The 26,692-nt window shown below is 29.4% G+C and overlaps 2 protein-coding genes across 11 annotated transcripts; one reads left to right on the top strand and one right to left on the bottom strand.

The window, feature by feature from the left end:
• The first annotated feature begins 2,437 nt into the window (after nucleotides 1-2,437).
• LOC145183050 (uncharacterized) lies at nucleotides 2,438-17,329 on the top strand. 6 transcript variants are annotated; one of them, XM_090078728.1, is made up of 5 exons: nucleotides 2,438-2,461; nucleotides 13,080-13,264; nucleotides 15,746-16,024; nucleotides 16,249-16,504; nucleotides 16,668-17,329. In XM_090078728.1, exons 2-5 carry the CDS (start codon nucleotides 13,089-13,091, stop codon nucleotides 17,124-17,126), a joined length of 1,170 nt encoding a protein of 389 aa, XP_089934854.1. In that variant the 5' UTR covers nucleotides 2,438-2,461; nucleotides 13,080-13,088; the 3' UTR covers nucleotides 17,127-17,329. The 6 variants fall into 6 exon arrangements, with proteins under 6 accessions (XP_089934854.1, XP_089934853.1, XP_089934855.1 ...); XM_090078727.1 differs by lacking the exon at nucleotides 2,438-2,461 and adding an exon at nucleotides 9,120-9,794; XM_090078729.1 differs by lacking the exon at nucleotides 2,438-2,461 and adding an exon at nucleotides 9,120-9,794 and having other exon boundaries at nucleotides 15,751-16,024.
• Nucleotides 17,330-20,355: 3,026 nt separating this feature from the next.
• LOC149892544 (uncharacterized) lies at nucleotides 20,356-23,128 on the bottom strand. 5 transcript variants are annotated; one of them, XM_090078736.1, is made up of 6 exons: nucleotides 22,822-23,128; nucleotides 22,454-22,621; nucleotides 22,042-22,260; nucleotides 21,190-21,590; nucleotides 20,861-21,072; nucleotides 20,356-20,618 (listed from the first exon to the last, which is right to left on the bottom strand). In XM_090078736.1, the coding sequence occupies exons 1-3, from the start codon at nucleotides 22,886-22,888 to the stop codon at nucleotides 22,145-22,147; spliced, it is 351 nt and encodes a 116-aa protein (XP_089934862.1). In that variant the 5' UTR covers nucleotides 22,889-23,128; the 3' UTR covers nucleotides 20,356-20,618; nucleotides 20,861-21,072; nucleotides 21,190-21,590; nucleotides 22,042-22,144. The 5 variants fall into 5 exon arrangements, with proteins under 5 accessions (XP_089934862.1, XP_089934860.1, XP_089934861.1 ...); XM_090078734.1 differs by having other exon boundaries at nucleotides 20,356-20,632; XM_090078735.1 differs by having other exon boundaries at nucleotides 20,816-21,072.
• Between the last annotated feature and the right edge of the window lie 3,564 nt (nucleotides 23,129-26,692).

Raw genomic sequence — 26,692 nt, forward strand, 5'->3', positions numbered from 1 at the left:
CGATAAGTAAATATACGAATAAATAAATAATGAGCTGGGAGATGGCGTAAAAGCATAAACACGAAGCAAATAACAAAGCGAAAAGTCGATTAAAATGATTGAATTTCACCTTCTAAACTCATGGTACATTTTCAATCGTGACGTAGACGGAAGTAAATAAAGGAGTTAAGTGCATTAAAAACGGAGCATTTTTATTCGCATAGAGAAAGATATTAAGTTTAACCAGCTGTTTCTTTAGATATGAAGTTTCAAACGAAGTTTGAAGATTTCATCTCCTTGTTCTTTTTCTTTAATTACATTTGTTAAAAAATGGTCTTCCGCAAGAAGAACTAGACAGAATAATAGTTTTAAAAAAAACCTAACACCTGTCATTTAGAATAAATGATCAGTTAGGCAACGAAGTGCGCGACGTGCAAATTAAACATATTGAAATAAATAGGAATCAGCAGACGTTAATTTCTTTCTGATAAAATAAGCTTTAATCTGGTAAAAGTTATTGAATGCGTCTTCCCTTTTGTATTCGTTCTAATATTTATAAATCGAGACAGATGTAGGTGTGGAAGTCTGAATTAATTTTATATAAACGAGATTTTGTACCAGTTGGTAAAAATCTATTATTGATTGGTATCCTAGAATGCGTTTATTTCTTCTTACATCATTGTGACGCAAGAAAAAGGGGGGAAGGGGGAATAAAAAGTTCTACTAAAAAAAATCAAGTCTCAAAACAGCTAATGACAAAATATGCTCCATACTCCCCTCCCCCCCCCCCCCCCGAATATTTTCATTGAAATACTGATACGTCTCTTGGTCTTTTTTTAGATTTTATTCACGCATTGCTTTGTAATTCATAATAACAACTAATGCTCGTGAGTAACTTCTTTTAAAAGCTGCTCACGAGCTTTTCCCATTATTATGACTTACAAAGAAGTTTAAGAGATACTGTCGCAAGCGATTTTTTTCAAGTTTATTAAAAATATGACGCAAGCACGAAAATGCTCATTGGAAGTCGCTTTGAGAAGTTGAAAGTTTACTTGAAACTCCCATCTTCTCTCATTGATGAATTAATTATTACAGACAAATAGATATTTTTCCGTTTTGACTTTCTTTTTCTTTCCACTGTAATTTTTTTCAGATCTGAGTTTTCACAACATTCATAGCATAATTTCCATTTCTGGCAAAGAGCAGTCAAAATATTCTTATAAAAATTTATTTAATTTTATTTTATTTTTAATCAGGGGGCTAGTTGTGGAATTTTTACTAAATCTACCAGATCTCTTGAACGGTATATTCAATTAACATAAATTTTTTAGCTATTAGAGCCGTAACTAAACCTGCTCTAAATTAGTTATATAAAAACTTTTTCAGATTTTCTTTAGGAGATAATGCCTGAAAACAAACCGGCTGCTCAACCTGCTTCTATGGAGTTAGTGAGCAACTGTATGAGCAATAAGCAAAGATACTCAATTCCTGTAAGGAAATTAGATGATCCTTCAATAAGCTTTTTAATAATGAATGAATTATTTCTAGTAACATTTTCTAAGATACTCCTAACTTTTTAAAAAATGGAGCTTTTGAAGGTTTTTCTTTTGTGCGTGTGTGTGCGTGTGTTTTTTTTAATAATTAATCATAACTCGTGTTTTTAATAATTAATCATAAATAAAATTACTTTAGTAAAGAAAGATAAACTTACATCCACATGATGCAGGATAATAAAGAGTTGTAAGTAAGAAAATCATCTTTGAAGCTTCATTTAGTAATAAAAGATTAAGTTAAAAAAGAAAAAAAAAAGTTATGGAAAGAACGATAAGACTTTGAATTAAACTGCTGGATGCAACCAAAAGTACAATAACTTGATAAAATGTTAACGCTTAAGCAATTTCAGATTGGTGTTTTATAACAACTCCAAAGGAAATAAAACGAAAAAAAATTTTTTTTTTCCTTTTTAGTACCATGAAACTAATTGACCATCATGTCGTCATCAGGTCTTTTTTCCATTAGAAGTTGTCTCATCAAACGCATAGTTTTTGATATTATAGTTACCCAACATACTCAATATACGCAACCCTATCCTACTTGAAGCTGCCTTGAGAACTCTTACTTTTCTTCTGTTTGTTTCTTAACCCTGTCTTTTACGAAAATATGGATATTAAAATTCCTTTCACAGGTGTGGGTCTAATTGAAATAAATATAGATGATAGACAAGGGCTGTTAGAAAATGCAGAAGGAATGCTAGAAAAATGCAAAATTTCTTCGTTGATACAAAAACACAAAAGGAATTTTAAGTAAAAGTAGCAATCTAAAAATAGACGTAACTTGTGGTTGTGCAGGAAGAGTTTCTTGAAGTCGTGAAACGCCATTTGAACCATAATTATTTGAAAAATATTTATGACGTCAAACTTTGTTCTCAAGAGAAATTATGTTGCCTTCAGTAAACTTTTGGTGAAATTTTGGTGGTAAAAAAGTAAATATTTGTGTTGATTATGTTTTGTTTTTAAAATTATCATGTTCAGTTTTTTGATTAATATGATTTAACAGTAATATTAAGTAGCATTATTTTTATACAGAAACTTAGGTGTTAAATGCTACAAAAAAAACCATCTGTTGTAACTTTTACCAGTGTAAGACATCGCACCGTTGACTTTACAAAGAAACAATCAATTTATAAATTAGTAATTGCTTAATGGTAGCATTTTTTAGTTTTATCTAAATTACTATTATATCACAGATTTGTGTATGCTTAGTCATATAATAAATAAGCCTAATTAGTTTATGACTGAATCCTCGCTTCATTTCATTCCAATAACAAATGGAATGATAAAAGTAGCAAAGGTGAAGCATATGCATATGCATCAAAAACAGATACAGGAACTGTTAAAGTTGGCACTCTCCACCATGTAGTATACCGATGAATCAACTAAAAAAACTTTTTTCTGTAATATGAGATATAAGAACAATCTCATAAATGATCTTGATTTGACATTTCATACTACAGAATATTATTCTGTTGTTGTTTTAATATCGAGAATTTCTTTATCTATAGTTTTAAACTGAATTTTTCTCAATATCTGTAGGCATACATTAATATCATCCTATGAAGGAGGGAGAGATATCAGTTAATTTTAAGTTGTATTAAAAATAGGCAGAGGAGGAGTCTAATTTGATTTACCAGTAAAAAAAAAAAAAAAAGCAGTTAGTACGTTACGCTTAACAACTTCGGAAATACATTTTCAAAAATTGATTATGCGGACTTCCTTTTACAAACACTAGACCAATTTGTTCGGCAAACCTATAAGTATGCGCTAACGGTTTTTGATGACGTTTCAAGATATAGATAAGCTTATTCTTTGGTGGATAAGGCTGCAGTCAGAGTCAAGCCTGCCGTCGCTTGTATATACGTATAAAGTGGTCCTCTAACCTGAAAAAGGTTATTTCAGATTTATCCTGGACATGACAGTGACTTCGAATGTTGATTTGACTAGGTTTAACTAAATGCGACAAAAAGGGGTCTATTTGTAAAGCTCACGAGATAGGTCTCTCATTTACGCATTTTGTCTTGCATGTCTCGCCATTGTGCAGCACGAGAATGCTGACCAACAACTTTCCGTATAAAGTAAATGGTATTTTTTCAATTTGCTTACGAGATCATAGAGATCAAAATCCTGTCGCATACCTTTCAGACATCTTCTGTCTGAAACAGAAGACTGTCAGTATAATTATGCAAAGGGATCATTAAGCCATCGTATTTTATTTAAGAGGTTTTACCAGAAGTTGAATACAAACTATTTACTTAAGTTTAATACTGCCTAAAAGTATTCATGGAACAGTTCAGCATCAGATTAAATTTTTTGCTGTGTATAGAAACTAAATCGTTGAGGATCTTATAAGATTGGTATCTCAGACTTACTATTCACTTCCACTCTATTATAGCTTCCTTTAAAAAACCCATTTTAGATAAACTTTAAGGAGAGAAATTTTATCTTCCGAAAATTGAGTAAAAAATGTTGCGAAAGAAAATATTATACTTCTTAGCCTGCAAACATTATACGTCTTAGCCTGTAACAGCATTTATAAAACTTACTATGAAACTAGGGCTTATACGTAAATAGGTTTTTTTTTAGAACGTTCCTAAACTTAAATTTCTTTTATCAATTGTAGAAAATTTAAATGTATCGAAAAGTTTTCAATGACATCAGTAAAGAAATTTTTTTTAAAGCACAACATGTTCAAAAAACAACTATAATCCATGAGCAAAATTTCGTTGTTAGGTTGGCCCTTTTCCTACTTTGAGAATTCCAACATAAATGTTATTCAAATTAACATCAAACATATTTCAAGTTTCAGTGAGAACGCTGATGATAACTGACAGTTACTAAAACCTCTTTTTGAACCATCAATTAAGAACAAAAAACTCGGTTTTCAAAGAAAACAAGTATTTCATTCCACTTTGAAATGACAGTTACCTAGTATAAAAAGTTTGTTTTTTCGCGCTTTTTCCGTTCTTAGAAATTTTCAGCACCTGTAACTTTTGAATCATATGCTCTTTTCAAATAAAACGTGCGCTAAAATGTGCGGTAAAGAAAATATTATACAAAATACTCTCCTGCTTAAACTGCACCTTGAACAGTCTTAACAAAAAAACAAAGTTAACTGACGAATCTAATTTTTGCGGTAAAAAATTTGTTTTTTGCGGTATTTTAAAAAAATGACCACAAATAAAGTTCTAACAAGAAAAATGCAATAAGTTTAAGGAACATTAAAGTTAAGTTGCTTTTATTGCACTTTTTCTAATAAAAAATGAAAGAAATTTTAATTTTAACTTTTCAAAATATTCCAAATTTCATAAAAACGTAAAATGATTTTTTTATTGAATATTAGCTGGTCTTCTTCACTTCATTTTTAACATTAGGTTCAGACTTTGATTTTGTTTTCGCTTTTTCCATCTTTATTAGTTTAATAGAAATGAACATAATAATTTTCTAAAAATATGAAAACAGGCAACATCTTTCAATTCCTCATTGATTCTCTATATATAACCTTTGAAAAAGTGTTGGTTTTGCCATCCAGATTTAGTTTGAGTGAATAAAACGTCACCAATGACAGATCTAGAAACAAAAGCAAGATCTACCATTAGAGTAAACTCTTATTTCAAAATGACAAATTTTCTTTCTAAATGGTTTTTAGCATGGAACCATTAGCTCCAAAGCAATAGCTGGTAGTGGTGTTTTCTTTCGGCCTTGACGAATTTTTAAACTGTTTTCGTACTTTTCCTTGAAAAAACTCTCTTCATGTGCGAGTTCAATTCAAAAATTTTCTCATTAACATTGTAGAAAGCATTTGGACGATCAAGGACATGAATCAAACCATTCTTCTCCAAAAAGTTTTTAAAACATTTCTTGAATACAGGGCTTCTTTTAAGAACAATTTTACCCAATATATTTAAACGGTTAAGCATCGATTTACGAAATTAAGAACTATTAAGAATCAATAATTAAGAACAACGCCACATTCTTTTTAAGAGTTCTTAGTAAGAATGTGACATTTTGTTGCTGTGCTAATTTGTGATTTCCTTTTTTTATATTTATACCGAGATTTTCGACTGGGCCCTAACGTATATCTTTGAAATGTTTTGTTTAGCTTCAGCTAAAATTATTGCAAAGTGGGGACCGGAGACCCAAACTCGGAACTGGGTAGTTATTTTAGGTATTACCTGAATTTAAATACTCGGGTAGTTACCCAAAAGTTATAAAATAACCGTTTTTTTTTTTATATTGGGTTATACTCGATTGATTTTAGTGCCCGATACTTGATACTCGTAGAATACCTGTAGAATACCCGTAAAAATACCCGAAGAAGTAAAAATATCCAAAACAATCTACCTCAAAACTAAAAAAAAAATTGAAATATGAATATTTACATTGAAGGAGTTTAATTTTCAGCATTATCAAAGTTAGAAGTAGTCTAACCATTTTAAATCTGAAATTTCATCCAGTAATTTACTGTTTCCGTAAGTAAAACGAAGAAACAACAACTATATATGGTGCTTAAAGCTTCATGCCTAAGGGCAATCATCAGCCATGAAATACCTATTATGCTATACAATCATGGCTGATTGCCGTTGATTTCATGGCTAGAGATTGCCGTTAGGTATGAAACTTTAAGTACAATACATAGCTGTTGTTTCTTCGTTTTATATATATATATATATATATATATATATATATATATATATATATATATATATATATATATATATATATATATATATATATATATATATATATATATATATGTATTTATATAAACGGAGCAGCAATTTTACAGAAAGGTCTTAAAATAGTCATAATTAAATTAATAAAGAGAAGATCTTAAAACAGTCATACAAAATTTTAAAAATATATAAAACTATTTTGCATATTTTAAAGAAATGTTATGGAACATGCACGAGTCCGATTTTATTACCCGACCAGCGAGTTGTTTCGAAATATGGATAGTTCCGATAATTGGATAACAAAAGTGGGTAGCGTATTAAATAAAAAAGTACATAAGTTAAAAAGTAAAATTTTTTTTACTTATTTATATATCTAAGAGGTGATAGCACAAATTTAAAAAAATACTGTTGAGAATTGAGTATTAATTCCACCTATTCCATACAAGTATCAATTTTTAGCTAATTAAAAATTAATGCTTACAATATTTAAAAAATAATACTTACAATTTATAATTAGCTAAAAGTTAATACTTACATGGAGTAGGTGGAACTATTAAATATAAATAAAAGTGATATAAAAAGAATTGAAATAAAATTAAATTTTAAAAAGTGCAATAAAAAAAAAAAAATTAACGAAAATATCCGATCGCGCGAAAATTTTGGTTCGATGATCGGGCAATTTTATTACCCGATTTTCGGGTACTTCTACGGGTAATACTTCGGGTAGTTTATATCGGGTAATACCCTACCCGAAGGCTAAGATATCAGGTACCTAAACTTCTAAAAATTGTCCGTCTACGGGTACCCTCGGGTATTCGGATCGGATTTTCGTTCCCTACTGCAAAGTAAGTTTGACAATTATATTTTGGTTCTCCTGCTTATTTGTATGTACTACATGTGGTATCCCAAATAGTATGAAGATAATCTTTAACTATCGTTTCTAATTCAAAAAAAAAAAAACTTTTTCGTTTTTATTTCGTAAAGATAAAATTAGAGTTCTTATTTCGTTTCCGTTTTTTAAAAATGCCTTTGTTATTATTTCAAAAATGTTTGATTTTCGCATTTCGATTTTTTTCGTTTTTTTCGATTTTTGATTTTTGATTTTTGATTTTTATTTTGTTTTCGTTAACGAAAATAACACTGCAACCCATTTTACCAATTGTTCTTCTTCAAATTCACTTAACACATTTCCAGTACCAATTTTTTCCAGACCTCCCATTTTGCAGCTTCTAAACTGGTATGGCATACTTCTTAGAGGCAGCATAAATTGATTAGGTTCCTTCGGAAACTTTTTGCAAGGCAACCTTCAGAGCAAGAACTTCATACTTCTTAAATTTTTGAGCTGCAGCTGTTGTTTCCTCTAGTTTAAAACCGTCACGATTTTTCATGATTACAGCATAAATCACTTAAATTACTTTAATCAAAAAAAGGTCTCGAAAAACTTTTTATGCAAAGTTTAAACTTTGCCGTTGAAATGACGCAAAAAACAGATTTTTTTTACTGCAAAAAACAGATTCAATATGTACATCGTTTATTACTGGGATTACCATTCCTTTTGACGAATCAAAAATGTAAAAGATAAGTTTGTTTTCACTAATGTTAATCGTCATCAAATGTAGGCAAAAATGAGATTCTTGAATCATCTCAAATTTTGTTTTATTAAAGAAAAATTTTAATCATTAAAATTTAATTACAGTTTAATGACAAATGCTACAATTTTTGTTCAGAATGATTTTATATACCTATTTGCACACTTTTTGCGAGATTGTCAGAACTTGTCAAGTTTCTCCTCATAAAAAAGTGAATACCACAAAAAACACATTTCTGCAAAAAACAAATATTTTACCCTATTGTTTTAGGATACCTGATTTATTTTAATTCGCGAAACTTTTCTTATCAAACCGAATAAAATACCTTTAAGAACTTGTTTAAAATATGTCTTCTCTTTTATTTGTAAAGCTTGGTTAATTTGCCTCCCGCAAATTATCCAAGTATAATAGCGAGTTCAAATAAGAATTTTTTCACTTGACTAATTTGCGTTCCGTATAATAACAGTTAATTCCGTATAATTACAGCTAAAAACCTTGTTAAAAACACCCGAACAGTTTATTATTTGATTAATATATAAGTAAAAACAAAGTTTATTCTTTTGCGTATATATTATCTTTATTGCTTTTTAGTTTTCCAACATCCATACTTGTAATCTCCACTTTCTATATTTTCAATCTCCGCTATCTGTAATTACAATCTCCATTATCAATACTTACTATTTTCATTACCATTACTTACATTACAATTAAGTATACATACAGTGGTGAACGGTCTAATGCATCTATCGTAGATTTGTGATTTCCATTCACGCGATGAGTCATAGCATTTAACAATATCTATTTTGCATTTCTGAAAGCAACATTTTTGTAAACAAGAACTTTTTTCATTTTTGCACTTAAAAAAATCCTCATACCCTATTGGTTGTAAAAATACAGATCGCTCTACTTGATGGTCGGAATTCAAGCAAATATCAAACAATGTTGCACAATTACTTTCGCATACGTATGATAATGATGACTCTTTTATCAAAATGAAAAGGATAGCACATAAACTTGTTGTAAACATTTTGATAAACTGATTGATACTTAAACGCTTTTAATTATAAAGCTAACTGAAATTTAACTTTTTTTCTTCTTCTTCTGTAATAGCCGTACAGTCATTAACCCGTCAACTTTTTTATGAAGATTGACGGGCTAATTTTTATTATTTGACGGGTTAATTATTGCGCGGATATCTACTAAAGAGTTTCTCATTTCGGAGGCTTTGCTCCGTCAAAAGCAACTTATTGACACAAAGCAAAATATTTTTTTATCTTGCTAAAACAGATTAAAAGGGACGGGATATAACGTTGAATAATTGGATTTACAACGTACGAGATTTTATAAAACAATGCGGTTAGTAAGTTATAATCAAGTTTCTAACATTACAAAGTATACTAAATTTTTACACAATACAGTGCACAGGAAAACTTCTTGAGATGGATTCAATATAGTAGGAAAAAACCCATAAGGCCCAGCTTTTAAAGCCACTCGCGACTTTGCGACCAGAAGGTTTAGTGTTACACCAACCAACACATATGAAAGCTAAGTGCACTGTAGCATAAAGAGCTGGGTCAATATATCAGCAAAACCAAGTAGATTATCTGGAGTTTTCCTTGATGTACGAATTTTTTGCTGTACTTCTTATCTTGAATTGCTTGTATAAATATCATTGATTTTATCAGCCCATGGAGAGTTTTTATACCCAGCTGACTAAACAAAACTTTCCGTCTTTATTGTCTTCATCAGAAAACTGTAGTATTATATGCATGAAATTTAGTTTCTTTTTTACAAACAAACTCTATGCAAGGATTTAGCTAGTGTGTTAGGATGTTCTTTTCAGAAATGACATTATGTGATGTATTACCAGCCTTATACATTTAGCCTAGAATATTCGAAGCACTTAGGAGCTACAGAGGGAACTTTAGAAGAACTATATGATATACCAATTTATATTGGAAAGCATTCCTATATTAGGCACTAGAAGCGTCAAGCAAGTAATATTTACTTATATCTGGTCTGCACTTTTACTATTGTTTTCAAAATATGAATGTTTTTGTTATTACTGCATTATTTTGTGCTCTTCAAAGAAAAATGTTGTATTTTTGTATTATATAAACCCTTGTGAGAAATACTTCTAAGGTTGAAGTAACTATTTTTATATCATGCTATTATTTGAACTTACAGGCTAATTATACCATAATAAATTAATTTAGAGTTTTTTTAGTCTTGGTGAATGAAAATCCACCATGAACGAGAAATTTTATGCATCTCATGCGAAAATTTTTTTTTTCAGAGTATGAATTGAATTAGACCATTTTCAAAATTAACTGAATGACTAAAAGGAATAAAAAACTACGAATTTATTAGAATCAATAATATTAATGAAATAATTCATAAACATTTATTAACTATTTTTGAAAAGAAATCCATTTTTATCATTTTAAGCTTTATTCATTTTGAGTTTTGAGATTCCTAAAATGTTCTTGAAAAACTGGAGGGAATGGAGGGGGGGGGGGGATCTAGGGCAGTAAACACATAATATCTTTATGTTTTTCATACATTACTGGTCGAATGGTCGTATTGCAATGGAAAAAATTTAATATTTCCGTATATTTTTGGTTTTTCTCTTTTAGGTTAAAGATCCACAACGTGGAATTCAGAATCATGTAAAATATCTTTTATAAAAATGAACCTTATAAGATATTTTATAAAACTTTATTTTATAAAAATAAAGTTTTATAAAATACTTATAAGGTTCATTTTTCAAGAATCTCTTCCACTGAAATTGCAGCCAATTAACAGATTCCCCCGTAGTATTTTTTAATCTTCTTGTCATCGACTCTTCTAGTAGTTTTGTTGAAATAAAATCGGGCTGCGACATTCGTTCGAAAGAAAACGTATATCTTCTAAACTGTTCTATTAATTCATAATAATGTTCAGGGTTGTATAAGTAATTTTTTTTTTTTTTTTTAAATCTTTTTTTTTTCTATCAATCCAAAATCCCGGTCATTCAGCAGAAAGGAATGACCGGATACCAAAAACTTACGGTCTGTTGTTTCAGTATTATTATTTGAAAATTAATTAATTTTTATCTTTGTTAAAGCTACTTTAATGTTACGAATATGGACGGAACAAGCAGCATTGTAATCTTTTATGTTTATTTGAGTAGTTACATCATCCATGTGCTATAAAATGCATGATGCTACTTCCTGTGCACCTCTTAAAGCTATAGTTTCATTCGATCTACATAAGAGAGATACTACATCAGTACTATATTTTGATACTGTTATATTGATAAGATATAACTTTTCTTCCTCAACACTATATGCTTCAATTTTTCCCTTCAGAAAATCGCACTTTTTGGCACTTGTTAAATTAAACTCAGTATTAAATACTTTCCTGTAGGTCCACTCCTTAACAAATGATTATTTATTTTCCTGACATTTCTTTAGATATAGAGTATATATTTTCCTTATATCTAATTTAGCACTTAGTTACTTTCGACCAGGAGTGTGATGAGCTACAAGATCAAGCTCCAGAAGATAATCCTTTTTATAATGTTAGATTGGAAGAACCTGCTGCACCTATGACTACCTACTTTGGTCCGACTTCGCCATCAAAGTCGGACATTGTCACAGAATGGAAAATGTTTAAAAAAATCCCAGAGGGTTGTTGGTATGGACATGGTGGATATTTGGAGAGCAATTAAATACAAATCTTTTTTCCTTACTTAGGCTACTTAAAAATAGTTATTTAAGCCTGCTTCCTCAGCATCTTCAGAAAGAGCCTTCAGTGCCAATGTTGCATTTGTATCTTATAAAAGAATAAAATTGCAGCTTCAACAAGTTGAAAAATTGTTTTACTTTCAGCAAAACTAGCCTAAGGTCTAGATCAAAAGATGGCTTTCAACCAGTTAAGATGAACAAGAAAAAGACGAAGATTTGTTTGAAGAGGTTTTTATCAAAGACTCTCAGGATTCAGCTGCATCAGATCAGGGATTTCCTACTTTGATTTTTACACAGCGGTTGAAATTGAGGACTTATTTAAATTGGTTCATTGCCTTTGTGGCGTCATTAGTATACTTCTCTGCTTAATGCTTATAAAATTTGCCATTTGGTGATTTCAATAAACCTATTCTTTAAGATTAAATTTTAATCTTTAATCTTTTTCTTAAATTAAGTCACAAGCACAACCTTTAAAATGTTTAACATGTCAAATCAATATTTTATCAAGTAAAACATTGTTGTTTTTGTTTTTTTTCTTTCTGTTTTTTGCTTCAGCTTAAATCTTGAATAAATTTAAAAAATCAAAATTACAAACAAAGTTTTGTTTATTTCTTTTTTAAATCAAATAGTGCATTTTTCAGTAATTTTATTACAGTTAGTTAGGTTTAAAATAAATTTTTTGGTCGGAAAAAGTAAAAAAAATCGCTTAATGCTGAAATGTATCGATAAGTATCGTTATTTGTTGTATTTACGATATGAATTACAAAATCTATTGCAAAAGTTACGATATTTATTGTAAGTCAACAATAAATATTGTAACTTTTCGATAAATATCGAAACTTTATCGCAATTACTTTTTTTGGAAACGATATTATTGTTAGATATCGAAACAAAGGATACGTACAACCCCATGTCGTATCGTAACCAAAAAATGTTTCGATACGCAGATGTTTAGTTTTTAGACAAAGTTTTTACACCGAATTTTTTTGATTATACCATTTATTAACTAACGGTACCGAAAAAAATGTCACTTAGGCAACTGATTCTGAACCATATGGTATCGACACAGATATCGACACAGATGTCGATATCAGAACCAATGCGTCTATCTGTTGCTTAACTAAATATAGTGAATTCCGGTTAAATATTGTGAGCTCACCATTTTAAATATTTAGATTTATTATTAAGGTGTCGCATAATTCATATAATATATTTTTTGCTATAGTTAAAATAAGCCCAAATTTTTATTTTCGGATATTCAATAGATCAGTCTAAATGTAAAAATTCATTACTCAGTGAATCCTAATTTTAAATGCTCAAGTAAAAAATCAAGCTTTATGAGTTAAGTTTTGAGAATTCTAGATTCACTACCAAAATGTAATTGAATATAAGACTGATATAATTGGTCTTTCTTTTCCGTGTGCGTTTAACATTTTATATAATGCATAATATATATGCAATATAAAGCTGACAAGAAATATATCCAAGGTAAAGATGACAAAAAAAGATTTTATTTTTTTGTATGTCAGTTTCTTTAGTTCTCAAGATTTTTAGTTCTAGACTATGCATCGGCATAAAGAACACAGATGCTCTTCCCCAAATCTTATAGAAAACAAAACTTTTATTGTAAAAGATTTCCCAAGCGATATGACTTTTGAAGTAGACTCCTTATTATTGCAATCATTTGGTTGCTCTACCAAATCACTTCTAGCACCAACCTATGCAAACGACTGTCAAAGGTATTTTTTTCATTGTAATGTTACATACTCATATGTATCATAAGTATATGCAAAGTATTAAGGAAATGATAACATATATTAATTTGATAACTAAAACCATTTACAATTTAAAATTGACTCCTTTTGCTGTATCAGAAATATCAATCACTTTCTTTGATCTTTCTCATGCTTCTTCTTGGATTTGTCTACATGCAAATGCTTTCTTCCTGCAATTGGATTGCATAGGGTTAATTTTACTTCCTAAAAAATCTTTTCCATACATGGAAAACTACTTTTCTGCAGACATTTCTCTGTTTCATCCTCATCTACAATACTTAAAGCAACCACTTTCAAACTATTTGAATGCAGTTTGCTTCATTAGATACATTTAACAAGATTTGAAGTTTTAAAATAAAAGTTTGACTTTATTGAAAGTATGTAATTAAAAATTTTTATAGAATAACAAAAATTTAGAGTCAAGCAGAGTAATTATAGAATGAAATCAACAAAAATATATGTATAGTTGTAATTATAAATATTTAGCTGTAATTTTTTTCTACATATGTTTCTTAGCTATAGATCTGATAGTTCCCAAAATGATTTTGACTTAAATCTTTTATTTCAGAGAATATTATTGACTTTATGTATTGTGATTACCTATTGACTTTTGAAGTAATTACAGGACATGTTCCATTCTTGCTCTAGAAGATCCAATTGTTTTAGCATTAAACCTGAAACAATACAAAAGTTTGTTTACAGCATAGCAAGATATTTTGCACTCTGTTAAATGTTATTGTTGTGTTTATGGTAGTAACTTGGTAGGAAATGAGCCAGCAACAAGTTAGGAACACTCACTAATGACATGGACTTTACAATTAGAATCTCTAGTTTATTTTATTTATTAAATAGTTGGTCATTACACGACCCAAAAAAGACATCTGTAATGATAAATTTCTAAAATTATTAAAATGTCATTTTGAGATGTCTTTATACCTTGTAATTTTGTAGCAAAACACATTCTATAAAGACATGTTAGTAACTAAATAAAGAATAACTATCACACTATTATTGCAGTACCTTAAATACAATCAGGTTTTTTAATATTTAAACAATTAGACTGAAAATTGGTTTTCTAAGAGGGAAGATAAAAATGAAACAAAGTTTAGAATAAAAAGGTCCCTTAATTGTTGCAACACAGCTAGCTAGTTTTCAATGTAACTAAATGACCAAAAAATGTAAAGCATTTAAAAATAGTACAGGCACCAGTGAGTTAATACAAAAAATACAACTTGATTATATACAAAGTAGTTCTTATACATATCTTATTAAAAATATTCATGTCCTGTAATTATCCCAAACTTAAATTTTTTACACACTGGGTAACAACAGGATGCTTTTTTCCTGGGCATGCAGTTTAATTGTCCTAATCCAATTTAAGGAAAATATAAATAACAGTCATCTCTGATCCCCAAAACTGTGTTTGCTGCAATGACACAGAATTATTCTAGCAATAATCAGAAGAAGGCCAAATATAAACAGATTAATCATAAAAAACAAGTAAGCTTTTCATTAGGAAAGTTACTATTGTATTTTGCAGCTGTTAAAAACTGATGCTGGCTCCTAGAGATAGGTTCAAAAGATTAAAGTGATGGTTAAAAAGTGGAGTAAAATATTTTTCTGTTATGAAAGTAATTTGAAAGTAATAAGCATAAAGAGCTATGTTGCAAGGTGGTGGGAGTGTTGGTATATGAGCTGCTTTATGCGTAAAGTAGTAAGTTTAAGCAATATCTATGCAGGTTGAATCAACCTATGCACCAACATAGAGCAGATAGAGAACTGTATGATTCCATCAAAAAACCTGCTATTCTAACAAAACAAATGTTAGTAATTGCAATGGATGAAATAAATAAATTTATGTCCTGGGCAGTTCAATCACCATATTTTATCTAATCCAGCCTTGTTGAGCTGGACAAAAGTTAGGGTGGAAAAAAACTAGTTCAGGTCAATCTTTCATAGCCTGTTGGAAGCACTAGAAGCCATTTGAATAATAGTTCCTGAAGTTTGCAATATTCTAGTTAAACAGTGGCAAAAGAAATGCTTAGCTTGTAATAAGCATGAAGGGGCAAAGGGAGATGTTTTAATTACTAATTTTGAGTCTGTTTTTAACTTTAAAAGTCTGTTTTTTTTAAAACCTTATCAAAATAAGGTTTTACAAAAACAGACTTTTAAAGTTATGTTTAGAGTTTTTTAAGGCAAAAGGAGGCATAGTCAATTTTCTTATAGCTAATAATATTACTGTAGAGTAAATATTATTATTATGTGTTAGTTAAAAGAATTATTCTTAGCTGTTTTTAATGAAATAAATAATTAGTTAATATTTATTTATGTATTTATTTTTATTTAATGTAATACTTTTTTAGAATTTGTATGTATAGAATTCTTTGCAAAAGTTTTAGCAAACTGAAAAAAAATTAATTTTTCTGTAAACTAAACTTTTAAAAGTTTAGAAAACCTCAAGTTGAGTGATAATGAGAAAGAGTCTATTCTTGACGAAAAAAATAAAAGAAGTGATAATGGAAATGGTTCAAAAAGTAGAGAAAGTTATTCCCAGAGTGACTCTGGAACATCTTTTTTGTTAAAAAAATCTTCGAGTAATTTAGAAGTGAGCAAAAGTTTATTACAATCCACTACAAATCCATCAACGTCATCGCAAAAATCTCAACTTAAAACATCACCACAAAAATCTCAACTGAAAATATCATCTGCAGATCTTCCTTGTTCGTAAGTATTTCAAGTTGTTGTTTTTTTTTAATGGTAATTGATTTTGTTTAAATTTAAAATTGGAAAATGAGTTTGCAATTTTAATCCTATAAATAGATTTCAAAGTTCCATTAAAAATTGAATTTTCTTAAAAAGAAATGTATTAAAGTAAAAAAGAAATGTATTAAATGTAATAAAATGTGGTACTTCTTGATTAGCTTATAAGTCCATCGTTATCATATTAGTGAATCGAATTCTTTAAAAAAAAAGTCATGGGATGATTGGCTACTCAATAAAGCCATAATTGACCTTAAGAAGATGGAACTAAAAAAAGAAAGAAGAAATAAATTGTTAATAGAAAAAAAAAAGTTGTTTGATGAGAAGAGGCAAAAAGCAGAATTAGCGAAAAAAGTTCGAGAAGAGTGGATAAAGCAAAAAACGTTTCTGATAGAGAAAAAAAAAAGAGAAGCAGCTGCCCAAGAAGAGTTTGAAAGATTAAAGGTGAGTAATGTATGCAGTAGCTAATATAAGTTGTGAATACCTAAGTTGTTATAGAATGTCTTTTTAAAATCAAAGTCATAAGTTTAATATATACAGCAACCTCTTCTTATTTTTCAAAATGTAAAATCTAATATCTAAAATATTCATATCATTATTCATTAAGAGCGCTCAGAAGAAAGAAATCGTGCATCAAAGATCAAAGGAAAGTTTTTCAAAGTGGTTGGAAGAAAAAAGCACTCGTGATCGTCAAAAAAAAAAACAAGAAGAGAGAGCTCAACGTCAGGCCGAAGATGAAAAAATGAATAAATGCATGCAATCTGATATAGTTTACAAAAACTGGCTTAGCAAAGCTAAAAAGAAAAATTTACATAGTCGTTTTTCGTACGGTTATTTAGACGGATCCTTGTTTACTTACTATGATATGACATCTACTCCGACGCCATCATTTACTAACCCCATGCCTTGGGTTGACACAAATTATGAAAAAGAGAAGACAGATTTCTATTGTTCTCCACCGATGCTCTGGAAGGATGTTGAAGTTAGACAACAATCAAAAATAAATATTCCAGCGAAAAGCAGAACGAACGTTGTGAAAAAGCATTCCTGCTTAAAAGCGTCTTGAATTGTGAAAATTTGCGTTTTTTTTGTTTGAAAATAGTTGGTTTGAAATTATTTCTCTTCTAGACCCAAATTACTTAAGGCTATAAAGGATTTTACCCATCGTCTAAAATGAAGGCGTCACTTCAGTTACTTAAGAAAAATCAAAGGAAAACAGACGTTTTTCTTGTCACCAGAATAAAAACAGTTGTAAAAAGAAGAAAAAAACCTTTTTTTGTTGTAAAACTACATTCATAACTAGGTATGTGCAAGTTTTTAAATCTATTTGTAATTCACGATGTACAGCTTATATCATAACTTACAAAATGAAATTTTCCACAAAAAAAATAACATTTGCATATCTTATATTACAACTTATAAGTAACGAAGTTTGGTTTTTCCGTTAATAACAAATAAAAACGAAATAAGTGCAAACTTTTTTTTTTTTTTATCAGTGCTTTAAAATCAATTAAAGTTTCTGAAGTTTATCAATAAAGAACATATGTTTTTAAAACAAAAAATGTTTTTTTTTTTTTATGACATTTTTATGTTCGTACATAATGTATAATCGAGTAGCAATTCCGCGCAATGTCCTGAAGGATTAAAACAAAATAATAAAAGGTATGATGTAAGGCGAATATTTTTCTGGAATCTTAAAACTTTTTATGTCTAAATTTATAAATGATTTAAAATTCATACGACTAATATTGAGATTCGTACTTTATTCGGTCTTATTCAAGGCATCACCATAAAAGTGCTATCACTATAAAAAGTGAAACATCTATTGTAGAATGTGAACAGAACCTCTTGAGAAACCGTCGCTGAGATTGATTTATCACCGGCTCTATCCATAACAACTGGAAGTAAACTTTTTAATAAAAATTACGCGAGTAAATTTTTGTAGAGGGCTTAGGGTTGAAATGCGTGAATTTCCTTGTGGTATAAATTGACTACACCATATCATAAAGATTGCAATGCAAGAGTTTCAGATCGAAACACGCTCGCATTTTCAACGGACTGAAAAACTATTTCAGACAAAGTGGTATACTGATTACTGTTGTATTTACGGTGAAGCGAGTAAGTTGCTAAAGAGGCAAAGTGGCGTTACAAAACAAATGTGCAATTTACATCTAAAAACTCTTCAAACTTACTGCTGTGATCATACACTAAGCCTGTCATTAGTAGAGCATGAGCTCACGAGTTCACGCAAACGCAAAGTTTAACCATTAAACCAACCATAAACTCATGCAAACGTGAATACACACACATGCATACTAACAAACGCGCGTAAATGTGAATGCGACTTTACAAGGTCTTGTAAACAAATTCACGCTCAAAAAAAAAAACAAATAAAAACAAGGTAAAAATTGGCTCAATATTCATTTTAACCATTAAATGATAAAATATTCAAACATAAAATATAAATTTTCATCTTTTCAACAAAATAGTTTAACCATCAAAATATAACAGTTTTAAAATCGCAACGTAAGAAAATGTGGTAGATGTAAGTAAGCAGGGTGTGCAGATTCTTAAATTCTCTAAGGATCAATAAAGTTTTGAAAACTCATTTTAAAATTTTATTTACGCAAGTTTGATGAGCGTGGTATGTCAAATAGAGCTTTATTATCGATCAATAAGTTGAAGAAATCTGGGTAACCAACCCATTTTAATTGAGATTTTATTTTAGTTTTCTTAAGTTTTTTTTACTCTATAAATTTCTTCTCCCTTTTTGAAAGTTGGCTTTTTCTTGTTTATTCTTACTTTGTCACCAACTGAAAGTTTTGGTTTTGGTTTTACTTCTTCTATTTTAAATTTATCTCTGGTTATAGATTTCTCTGTACTGTATTTTCAATATTTTTAGTGCTAGCTTCAGCAGATATCATTTTTGTCGAAGAGTGTATATTATTATTGTACTGTTTAACTAGATCATCCGAAATTAATTATCCATACTTACAGAAGATATCAATAACTGCTAACAAGTATTTTATACCTTCGAGAATGCCTGTATGTCTAATAGATCAGCAGCCCAAATTTCATCTACACCATTAACATTGACCCTTTTTCTAACAAATCTTTTTCTCACTTGTTTATGTAATATTTCTTCTGATTGTCTTGTATGTAAATGTGAAGAATCTACATGGTTCAGTTTTTTTTAGTTTTTTCAAACCCATTCCAAATTTCATCTTTGTTCCGATAATCTTTTCAACTATAGATTTGTTTAATTTTAATCTTAATGTTGGATTAACAATATCCATTTTCTAATAGTAGTTTGTCGCATAACCTTACTACGAGTTGATGTATCTTCATTGAGTAGATAGCATACATCATGGTAATATGCAACGTAATTAACTCTATCGATTCACTCCATTCTTTTCGTGCTAGAACTTTATTAGGTCTTTCATGTAGTTTTATACCAGGACCAATAAAATTGTGACAGATAAATGCATCACAATAGGCAAACTATTAATAACTGAATTCAACATTGATCCGCTCTTCAGATGAAGTGCCAAACTCCTTTGGATCCACACTTATATTTTTTTCACCACCTTTCCTGAATTGAGTTTTTGTAATATCAATTACTTAATATTTTCCTTGTTTCATGTTACGATCACTTTTAGAAGCTGTTCACCATCATATTCTGTAACTTTTTTGCATTTCACACAATATATTTTATACACAATATTTTTTTAAACCTTAAAGTATCCATATACCAGTGTATCTATACCATTATTTAAAGCTGTACCTTTTTATATCACTAAAAGTCAATCCCAACTTGTTTGCTTCAGTTTCTATCTCATAAATCGAACTATCGTTTGTCTGTAATTAATTAATTGATTAGTTATCATTAATTCCGTTAATTCTCCTTATTTTTTCTTAATGTAGTTATAATGAAGATCATCGATTAATGTCTCACTCAAATCAAGAATACAAAAATCTAGGTACGCTGGTTTATTAAATACTAAATTACGCTGGTTTATTAAATACTAAATTCGTCTTTTTCATATGAATACTTATCAGATTTTCATTGAAAACATTACAAACTTTATTGCTTGATTTAGCAGCAAACCTCCTTAAAAAAACTTCAGGGTCCTTTAAGGGCAACCCCTTAGGGGACCCTTACGAAAATTTCCGCGCCAAATATCAGGGTCCTTTAAGGGCTAGCCTAAAGCGACCAAAAGAAAACCACCCTTTACTACTCATACAGGATGAGTAGTAAAGCGTGTTTTTTTTTTGAAACTAGTAATACTCAATAGTTAAACAGTTTATATAATAATATTTATATAAATCATCATTAAAGAGATCATCTTTAATTATAAAAGTTATTTCACTGTCGTCTTCATTTCCTTAATTGTCGTCGTCTTTACTCTCTTCCTCAATAGAAACTTCAAGTGTCTTTTTCTTGCAGCGCCGAAGACGACCACCAGAGCGATCTCTGGCGTTATTAAAAAATCATGCTACTTTCAATTCTATCTCTTTAGACGTAGTGCCAGGCCATAGTTGAAGCTTTGAGCTGAAGCTGAAGAGTTGAAGCTATAATTATTTAAATACTTATAATATAACTACTAATTTAAATCTACCATTATGTAATCAATTACTATAGTTACATCTAATCATATGGATTCACATGTATTAGAGATTGTATAGTTTGTCTTAATATAGTCCCATTGACAATGTAAATAATATCTCCATATAAAAAGATGTTAATTGTTTTACTTTATTTTATTGGCTCAAGTCAAACACCACAAACTGTTGACTCACAGTCAGACATTCATATTTGTACAATTTTTCACAGTTGATGTAGATTACACTCATTTTTGAGCTGATTTTCTAGACTATCAAAAAACCTCTGCTTCCCATGGTTTTCCAGGCCTATTTATCTTCTGCTGTAAGTCATGCGCCAGCAATTTGTTAAGCGATTGTGAAATGTGCTTGTAGACAGTCAACCCTCCTTCATGCTTCATCCATGTTAACTAAAAAAGATAAGTTAACAACTTAACTATGTTATACCATCATTTATACCACATTCCCTTGCCAAGGGTAACACATCATGGCTATACTTACATAATCAGAAGTTAATAAAAAATTACCATTCCTTTTTGGGTGCTTTTCAGTCTCAGAATATTGCTGCAGAGAAGCAAAGATAGGAAATTGCATATGACAGATAATCTGATCAACAGGATCACTATCAATAGGTGTCTCAAATCTTCCCTGTCGCTGCTCGAGATTGGTCAACTTAGACTGGATTGTATTTAGCTCATTAAGAATGTACGCACTTATAAGAAACTGTCCTGTTATAATAACCACAATAAACAATGTGCTACTTAAAATATAATACTACTGCCATTCACTTTATAAGTCAAAACATTTTATAAAAAAAACATTCAAACTTTATGTACTAAATGGTTCAACTTTAAGCCAGCTGCAAACACCAAGCATACTATCATGCATACACAGTGAATTTGAATCAGAGGATTCACAGGGGACTTAACTAAAGTTACAGCAAATATTATTTTCAATAGTTATATAACTTAAACAATTTAGAATTAATCCTGAAAAAAAAAAGTCTATAGCAATTTTGTACCATTATAAAACTAATACTTAGCTAATAAAAAAGTATATTTTTAATTTAATCTTATAAGATATTCACACCAATACATATTTTATTTTTACTCTTTGGGCCATATGTATTCTTACATATAGACCCTAAGATTCATATCAAATCTCATCATTATTTATATCCAAAGGTTTTAGAGAATGGTGGCCTTATATATCCAGATATAAATAGTATTACTATAAATGCAGTTAAGATTAAGAAAAAACCTATACATCAACAATAAATAGTTTAAAGCATACAATTGACTGAATATCTGATTGTGGAACGCTTAAAACCTATAAGAAATCATTAAAAATTAAAAAAACACAATCAAACTTTTGTGTACCTAAAATATATAACTGTCCCCATTTTCAAATACTTAAAATTGACTGAATAGGTGATATAGGTAGTTGAATATTGGGAACATTTGGGAGTGGAGACTGAAACATTCAAATTTTGTTTTCCCTCAAACTCAAACAGAAGTATAACAGCTTTATATGAAGAGATGAAAAATGACACTTGGATTCTTCTTTACTTTCATGACTTTCTCTTAACGGAACTTTGCCTGAAAAAAACAATTTTTTTTTTAAATAGGCCTTTTAGCACTATAAGGTACAGCAATGTATGTTCAATTAGTTTGACTAATTACACTTAGTAAAAAAAACTGACAGCAAACTCTTTTTTTTGTAGTGTGTGTTTGGTGAGTATTAGTGTCAAAAGTTGATAATTTAGATTAAACAAAGGAAATCCTAATTTACATTCATTGCTTTCGTGCTCCATTAAGTCATAAAATCCAGTCACATCATCAAAAATAGCAGGCACACTTCTACAAAAGTTATCTTCACCATTCTCCTTTCTCCAAGTTATTTTAACATTCTCCTCTTCTATAATAGACTCACCCTGCATCATATAATTGGAAGATTCTCCTAAAATAAATATATTTGACCAAAATTCTTTTAAAAAAGCTACAAAAGTTTAGATAAAAAAGGGCAGTCAAATACTTGTCTTACAGTCTGTAAATAGGATGAGATAAAAGCAACAATATAGAATAATTACCTTATAACATTACCATGATATTTTTTAAATTATCAAGATTATTAGCTACCTATTTATATTGTTGTATTACCTTTTAATCTTGAAACAAAAATATCAAGTTGATTACGACGTTTTCTTCTTTTAGTTCTTGAAACCATTTTTAATTTATACAACAAAAATTTGGTAGCTATTATAGCATTATACCTTTATTATATTTAGTAATTTATTAAAAATAGTTCAAATAAAAAATCATCATCATGATTAATGTCTATCAATACTTAGAAGCTATATGAATGGACAAAAATCTTTGAAGCAAATCTATCTAACCATGTAGCTTTCTCGCAGCGATCACAACGTTTCCATTCTACATTTTCTCTTATGCGAAAAAACTCTCCTCTTCATATATATATATATATATATATATATATATATATATATATATATATATATATATATATATATATATATATATATATATATATATATATATATATATATATATATATATATTTCACATATATATATATATATATATATATATTTCATATATATATTTCATATATATATATATTTCATATATATATTTCATATATATATATATATATATATATATATATATATATATATATTTCATATATATATTTCATATATATATATATTTCATATATATATTTCATATATATATATATATATATATATATATATATATATATATATATATATATATATATATATATATGTGAAAATCCGTAAAAGTACCTCAATTTCTTTCATAAAAAAACCAATTAAACTATATTTACAATATTTTAAGTAAACAACATAAATATTCGCTTTACGGAATTCCGCGAAATTCAATTACAAACTATTTTCAAAAAACATGCCTTCTGAAGGATGCAAAATTGTTCTATTAAATCGTTTTTTCTCCGAGTTTTTAAATTCCAGATAATTAGAACCGATTTCGGGCTAGCCCGAATTTAGCTCTAACCCACCCCTTATTAGGATCTGCCCTAAACACACCCTAATTTTAAAAAAATCATCAAAAACATACTAATTTTGTGCTGAAAAGAAATGTAAGCTACTATTTTTAAGGTTTGATAAAAAAAATTATTTGAGAAAACTCGCCCTTTGAATACCCTGAACCGCTAAGGGACCTTTAAGGAGCCCTTACGTTATTTTAAGGCGGGAAGTTTCTTGATTTTAGATTAGTTGTTAACTAATCTGATGTCTATATACTTCGTATTTTCTTCATAGTTTCTCCAAAAATATTATTATTCATAAATAAGTTTTTTTCAAACTCGTTTTTAGCAGTTGTCCTTAAGTTAGCATTCAAATCAATACATATCTTGAGCCTGGTTCTCCATAATTTATTCCTCTATGAATATTGTTTACTTTATACTCAAGCTTATTGTTTTAAGTTAATGCTATGAATAACATATTTAGTCTTATCTTTTAAATTATCTTTTAAATTAGGCATTAGTTTTTCAGTATTATTTAGTCTTAAACTATCAGGAACTAATGGATAATCATTATGTAAATCATGCAATCTTTTGGATGTTCCAACTCTACTTCTGAAATTCAAGTATGAAGGTCAAGTTCCAAGTCTACTTCTAAAAATGATGCATTTATTATTAGATTTTACATATCTTTTAGAAGCTACTGATATTCAACCTTTAATCCTTTATTGAAACATGAGTAACATATCAGGGTCATTAAGTAATTGTGATTTAAAATTAGTTACTTTAAAAGCAGCATCCCAAGACAGACCAGAAGCACTTTAATGCCATGCAGGACCTCAAACCATATGTTTTTTTGCATGTATCACTTAAGTTCTCACAAGACATTAGCTAAGATTAAAACATCCCACATGGTGAAAGATCATAATATTTTCAAGAATTTCCATTTAAACACTTCCCACACTTTCTGTGCATTTTTTTAATCTTCTTCACTAGTGTCCTCACCACTTAGTCTTGAGTAGAATACGTCATTTGGAGGTAGTTCATCACTAATGTGCTCACCACTTAGCCTTGAGTAGAATATGTCATTTGGAGATCGTTCAGTATCTTTTAATATTTTAATAGTAATCATGTATTCGTATGAATTAACACCTTTTTGCAAAAGTAATTCAAACACTATCATAACATTATTTTTCATTCAACATTATCACAACAATTGCATTTTGCTGGGGAGGATTTTTTTAATTTTTTGTAAAACTATTTATATCAAGATCTTTCACATGACTTTCTAAGATTATGAGCATGAAACTAAAACTACTAATAAACCTAAATTCTGTCTTTGATTTTCTTAATCTGCTCAGTTTTATCATCATTTATAACATAATCTGCTGTAACATCTTTCGTGAAGCTTATGTATTTTTTATCATTGTTAGGTATACACTTGATATCACCTTCGTTTTTCCCAAGTTTCTTTATGAATAGATGACTATCATAGCCACTAAGATTGTGAAAAACAACTGGAATGAGTTTTGGTTCATTTACCTCAAATAAATAATGGTTGTGGATTTCTCTTATATACTTTCCACTGTAGTAACAATGATGTCGTATTTTAATCTTTTTAGTTAACTCAATTTGACATAAAAAACACTGTTGCTCTCTAAAATTGTTCATCTTCACCGTATATACCATTTTTTGATTTAATGTCGTACACGACACTACTATAAAAAGCGGGTTCTGGCTCATTGACATTTTTGCGCTGGCTCATTGGCATTTTTGCGCAGGATTTTTTGCGTCTTTCCATTTTTGTGCATTTTCATAATGAGATGTCATTATGAAAAAAAGGTTGTGAATGACTTAATTTATTCTTTGTAGTAGTTCAAGTATGGAAAAAGATGTTTATATTTTTCTCTTCGCGTTTCTCTAATTCTTTGTGCATGTTGTTTTTGTCGTTGTTCTTCAAATCCATGTTTTAGTAAGAGTTTAGTATTGGTATGAATGGGTAAGGTATTTAATTTTTTAATTTTATTAATATAATTTTCATCAATTCTTTTTTTGTGATTATCATCGTGGAATTGTATGGCCATTCTGTGTAATTCTGGGTCAAAAGTGTTTATTTCCTGTAGTTCGCTGTAAAGGAATTCCTCAAATTCTTCTTGTTCTGTAATACTCATTTTTATAACAAGAAAAAATTTATTTAAGTCATTTTAAAAAAGTTTTTTTTCACTGTATATTTTACAAAATTAAATTTAAAAAAGGGATGCTTGAGAATGGAGAGTTTGGTCCGAGAAGCAAACCAGCGCCGATAGATTCATATCCTCTTCCGCTTTTAACGTAAACTCCGTCTTTGAATGATCCTCCTTTAGGCCAGGGTGTTAAAAATAATCCGTTTCCTCTGTGCGTTCCCATTTTCATTCCATTTCCATTCTTTTTCAAATAAACGATACCTCTTCCTGCAATTTTATCAACCATAGCAGAACCTGCAGAAGATCCTACACCTGCTAACAATCCGGTAGCAAGAGCTGGAACTACTCTTGTTGCAAGTGTACTACCCAACATACCCAATAAAGGTAGAAGAGCTCCAATAAATCCTCCTTTCACATTTGCGTTATGTTCCAATTGGGTTTTGCTCATTTTAATGGTGACTCCAACTCCTCGATGGAGAGCGTCCAAAAGTTTTCGATGTTGATTTTGTGTTACAAGTAAAACGTCGTTTCCGTTAAAATCATCTTTTGAAATACGAATGCTCACAGGTTTACCTGCTATCATTGATTTTTTTATTTTTTCAATCTGTCCCTGAGACACATTTAATTTAACACTAACATATTTGCTCATTTTTAAATGTGGGAAAAAATATTTATTTCACTTCTCGAATGTGATAACGGATCGTAATCTCCTCTCCACGAAAATCAACCAAATTTCCATGTTGATCAACAACGCGAGTGATCATTGTAGAAATTTCTGGGACTTTGACAGGGAGGTAAGTCAAATGAGTTGGTCTTTCGATGATTT

The sequence above is a fragment of the Hydra viridissima genome, unplaced genomic scaffold, assembly GCF_058129835.1.
Source record: "Hydra viridissima isolate aposymbiotic clone 2 unplaced genomic scaffold, HvirCarnegie_v1 scaffold_2, whole genome shotgun sequence".
Taxonomy (NCBI): Eukaryota; Metazoa; Cnidaria; class Hydrozoa; order Anthoathecata; family Hydridae; genus Hydra; species Hydra viridissima.

What these genes read in the sequence shown, in the direction of transcription:
- LOC149892544 (XM_090078736.1), bottom strand. Translation starts at nt 22,888, where the DNA reads ATGGTTTCAAGAACTAAAAGAAGAAAACGTCGTAATCAACTTGATATT. An exon ending in TTTTGTTTCAAGATTAAAAG is followed by an intron (nt 22,622 to 22,821) that starts GTAATACAACAA and finishes TATTTATTTTAG; the next exon opens with GAGAATCTTCCAATTATATG. An exon ending in GGAGCACGAAAGCAATGAAT is followed by an intron (nt 22,261 to 22,453) that starts GTAAATTAGGAT and finishes TGTTTTTTTCAG; the next exon opens with GCAAAGTTCCGTTAAGAGAA.
- LOC145183050 (XM_090078728.1), top strand. Translation starts at nt 13,089, where the DNA reads ATGCATCGGCATAAAGAACACAGATGCTCTTCCCCAAATCTTATAGAA. An exon ending in TATGCAAACGACTGTCAAAG is followed by an intron (nt 13,265 to 15,745) that starts GTATTTTTTTCA and finishes AACTTTTAAAAG; the next exon opens with TTTAGAAAACCTCAAGTTGA. An exon ending in AAGAGTTTGAAAGATTAAAG is followed by an intron (nt 16,505 to 16,667) that starts GTGAGTAATGTA and finishes TTATTCATTAAG; the next exon opens with AGCGCTCAGAAGAAAGAAAT.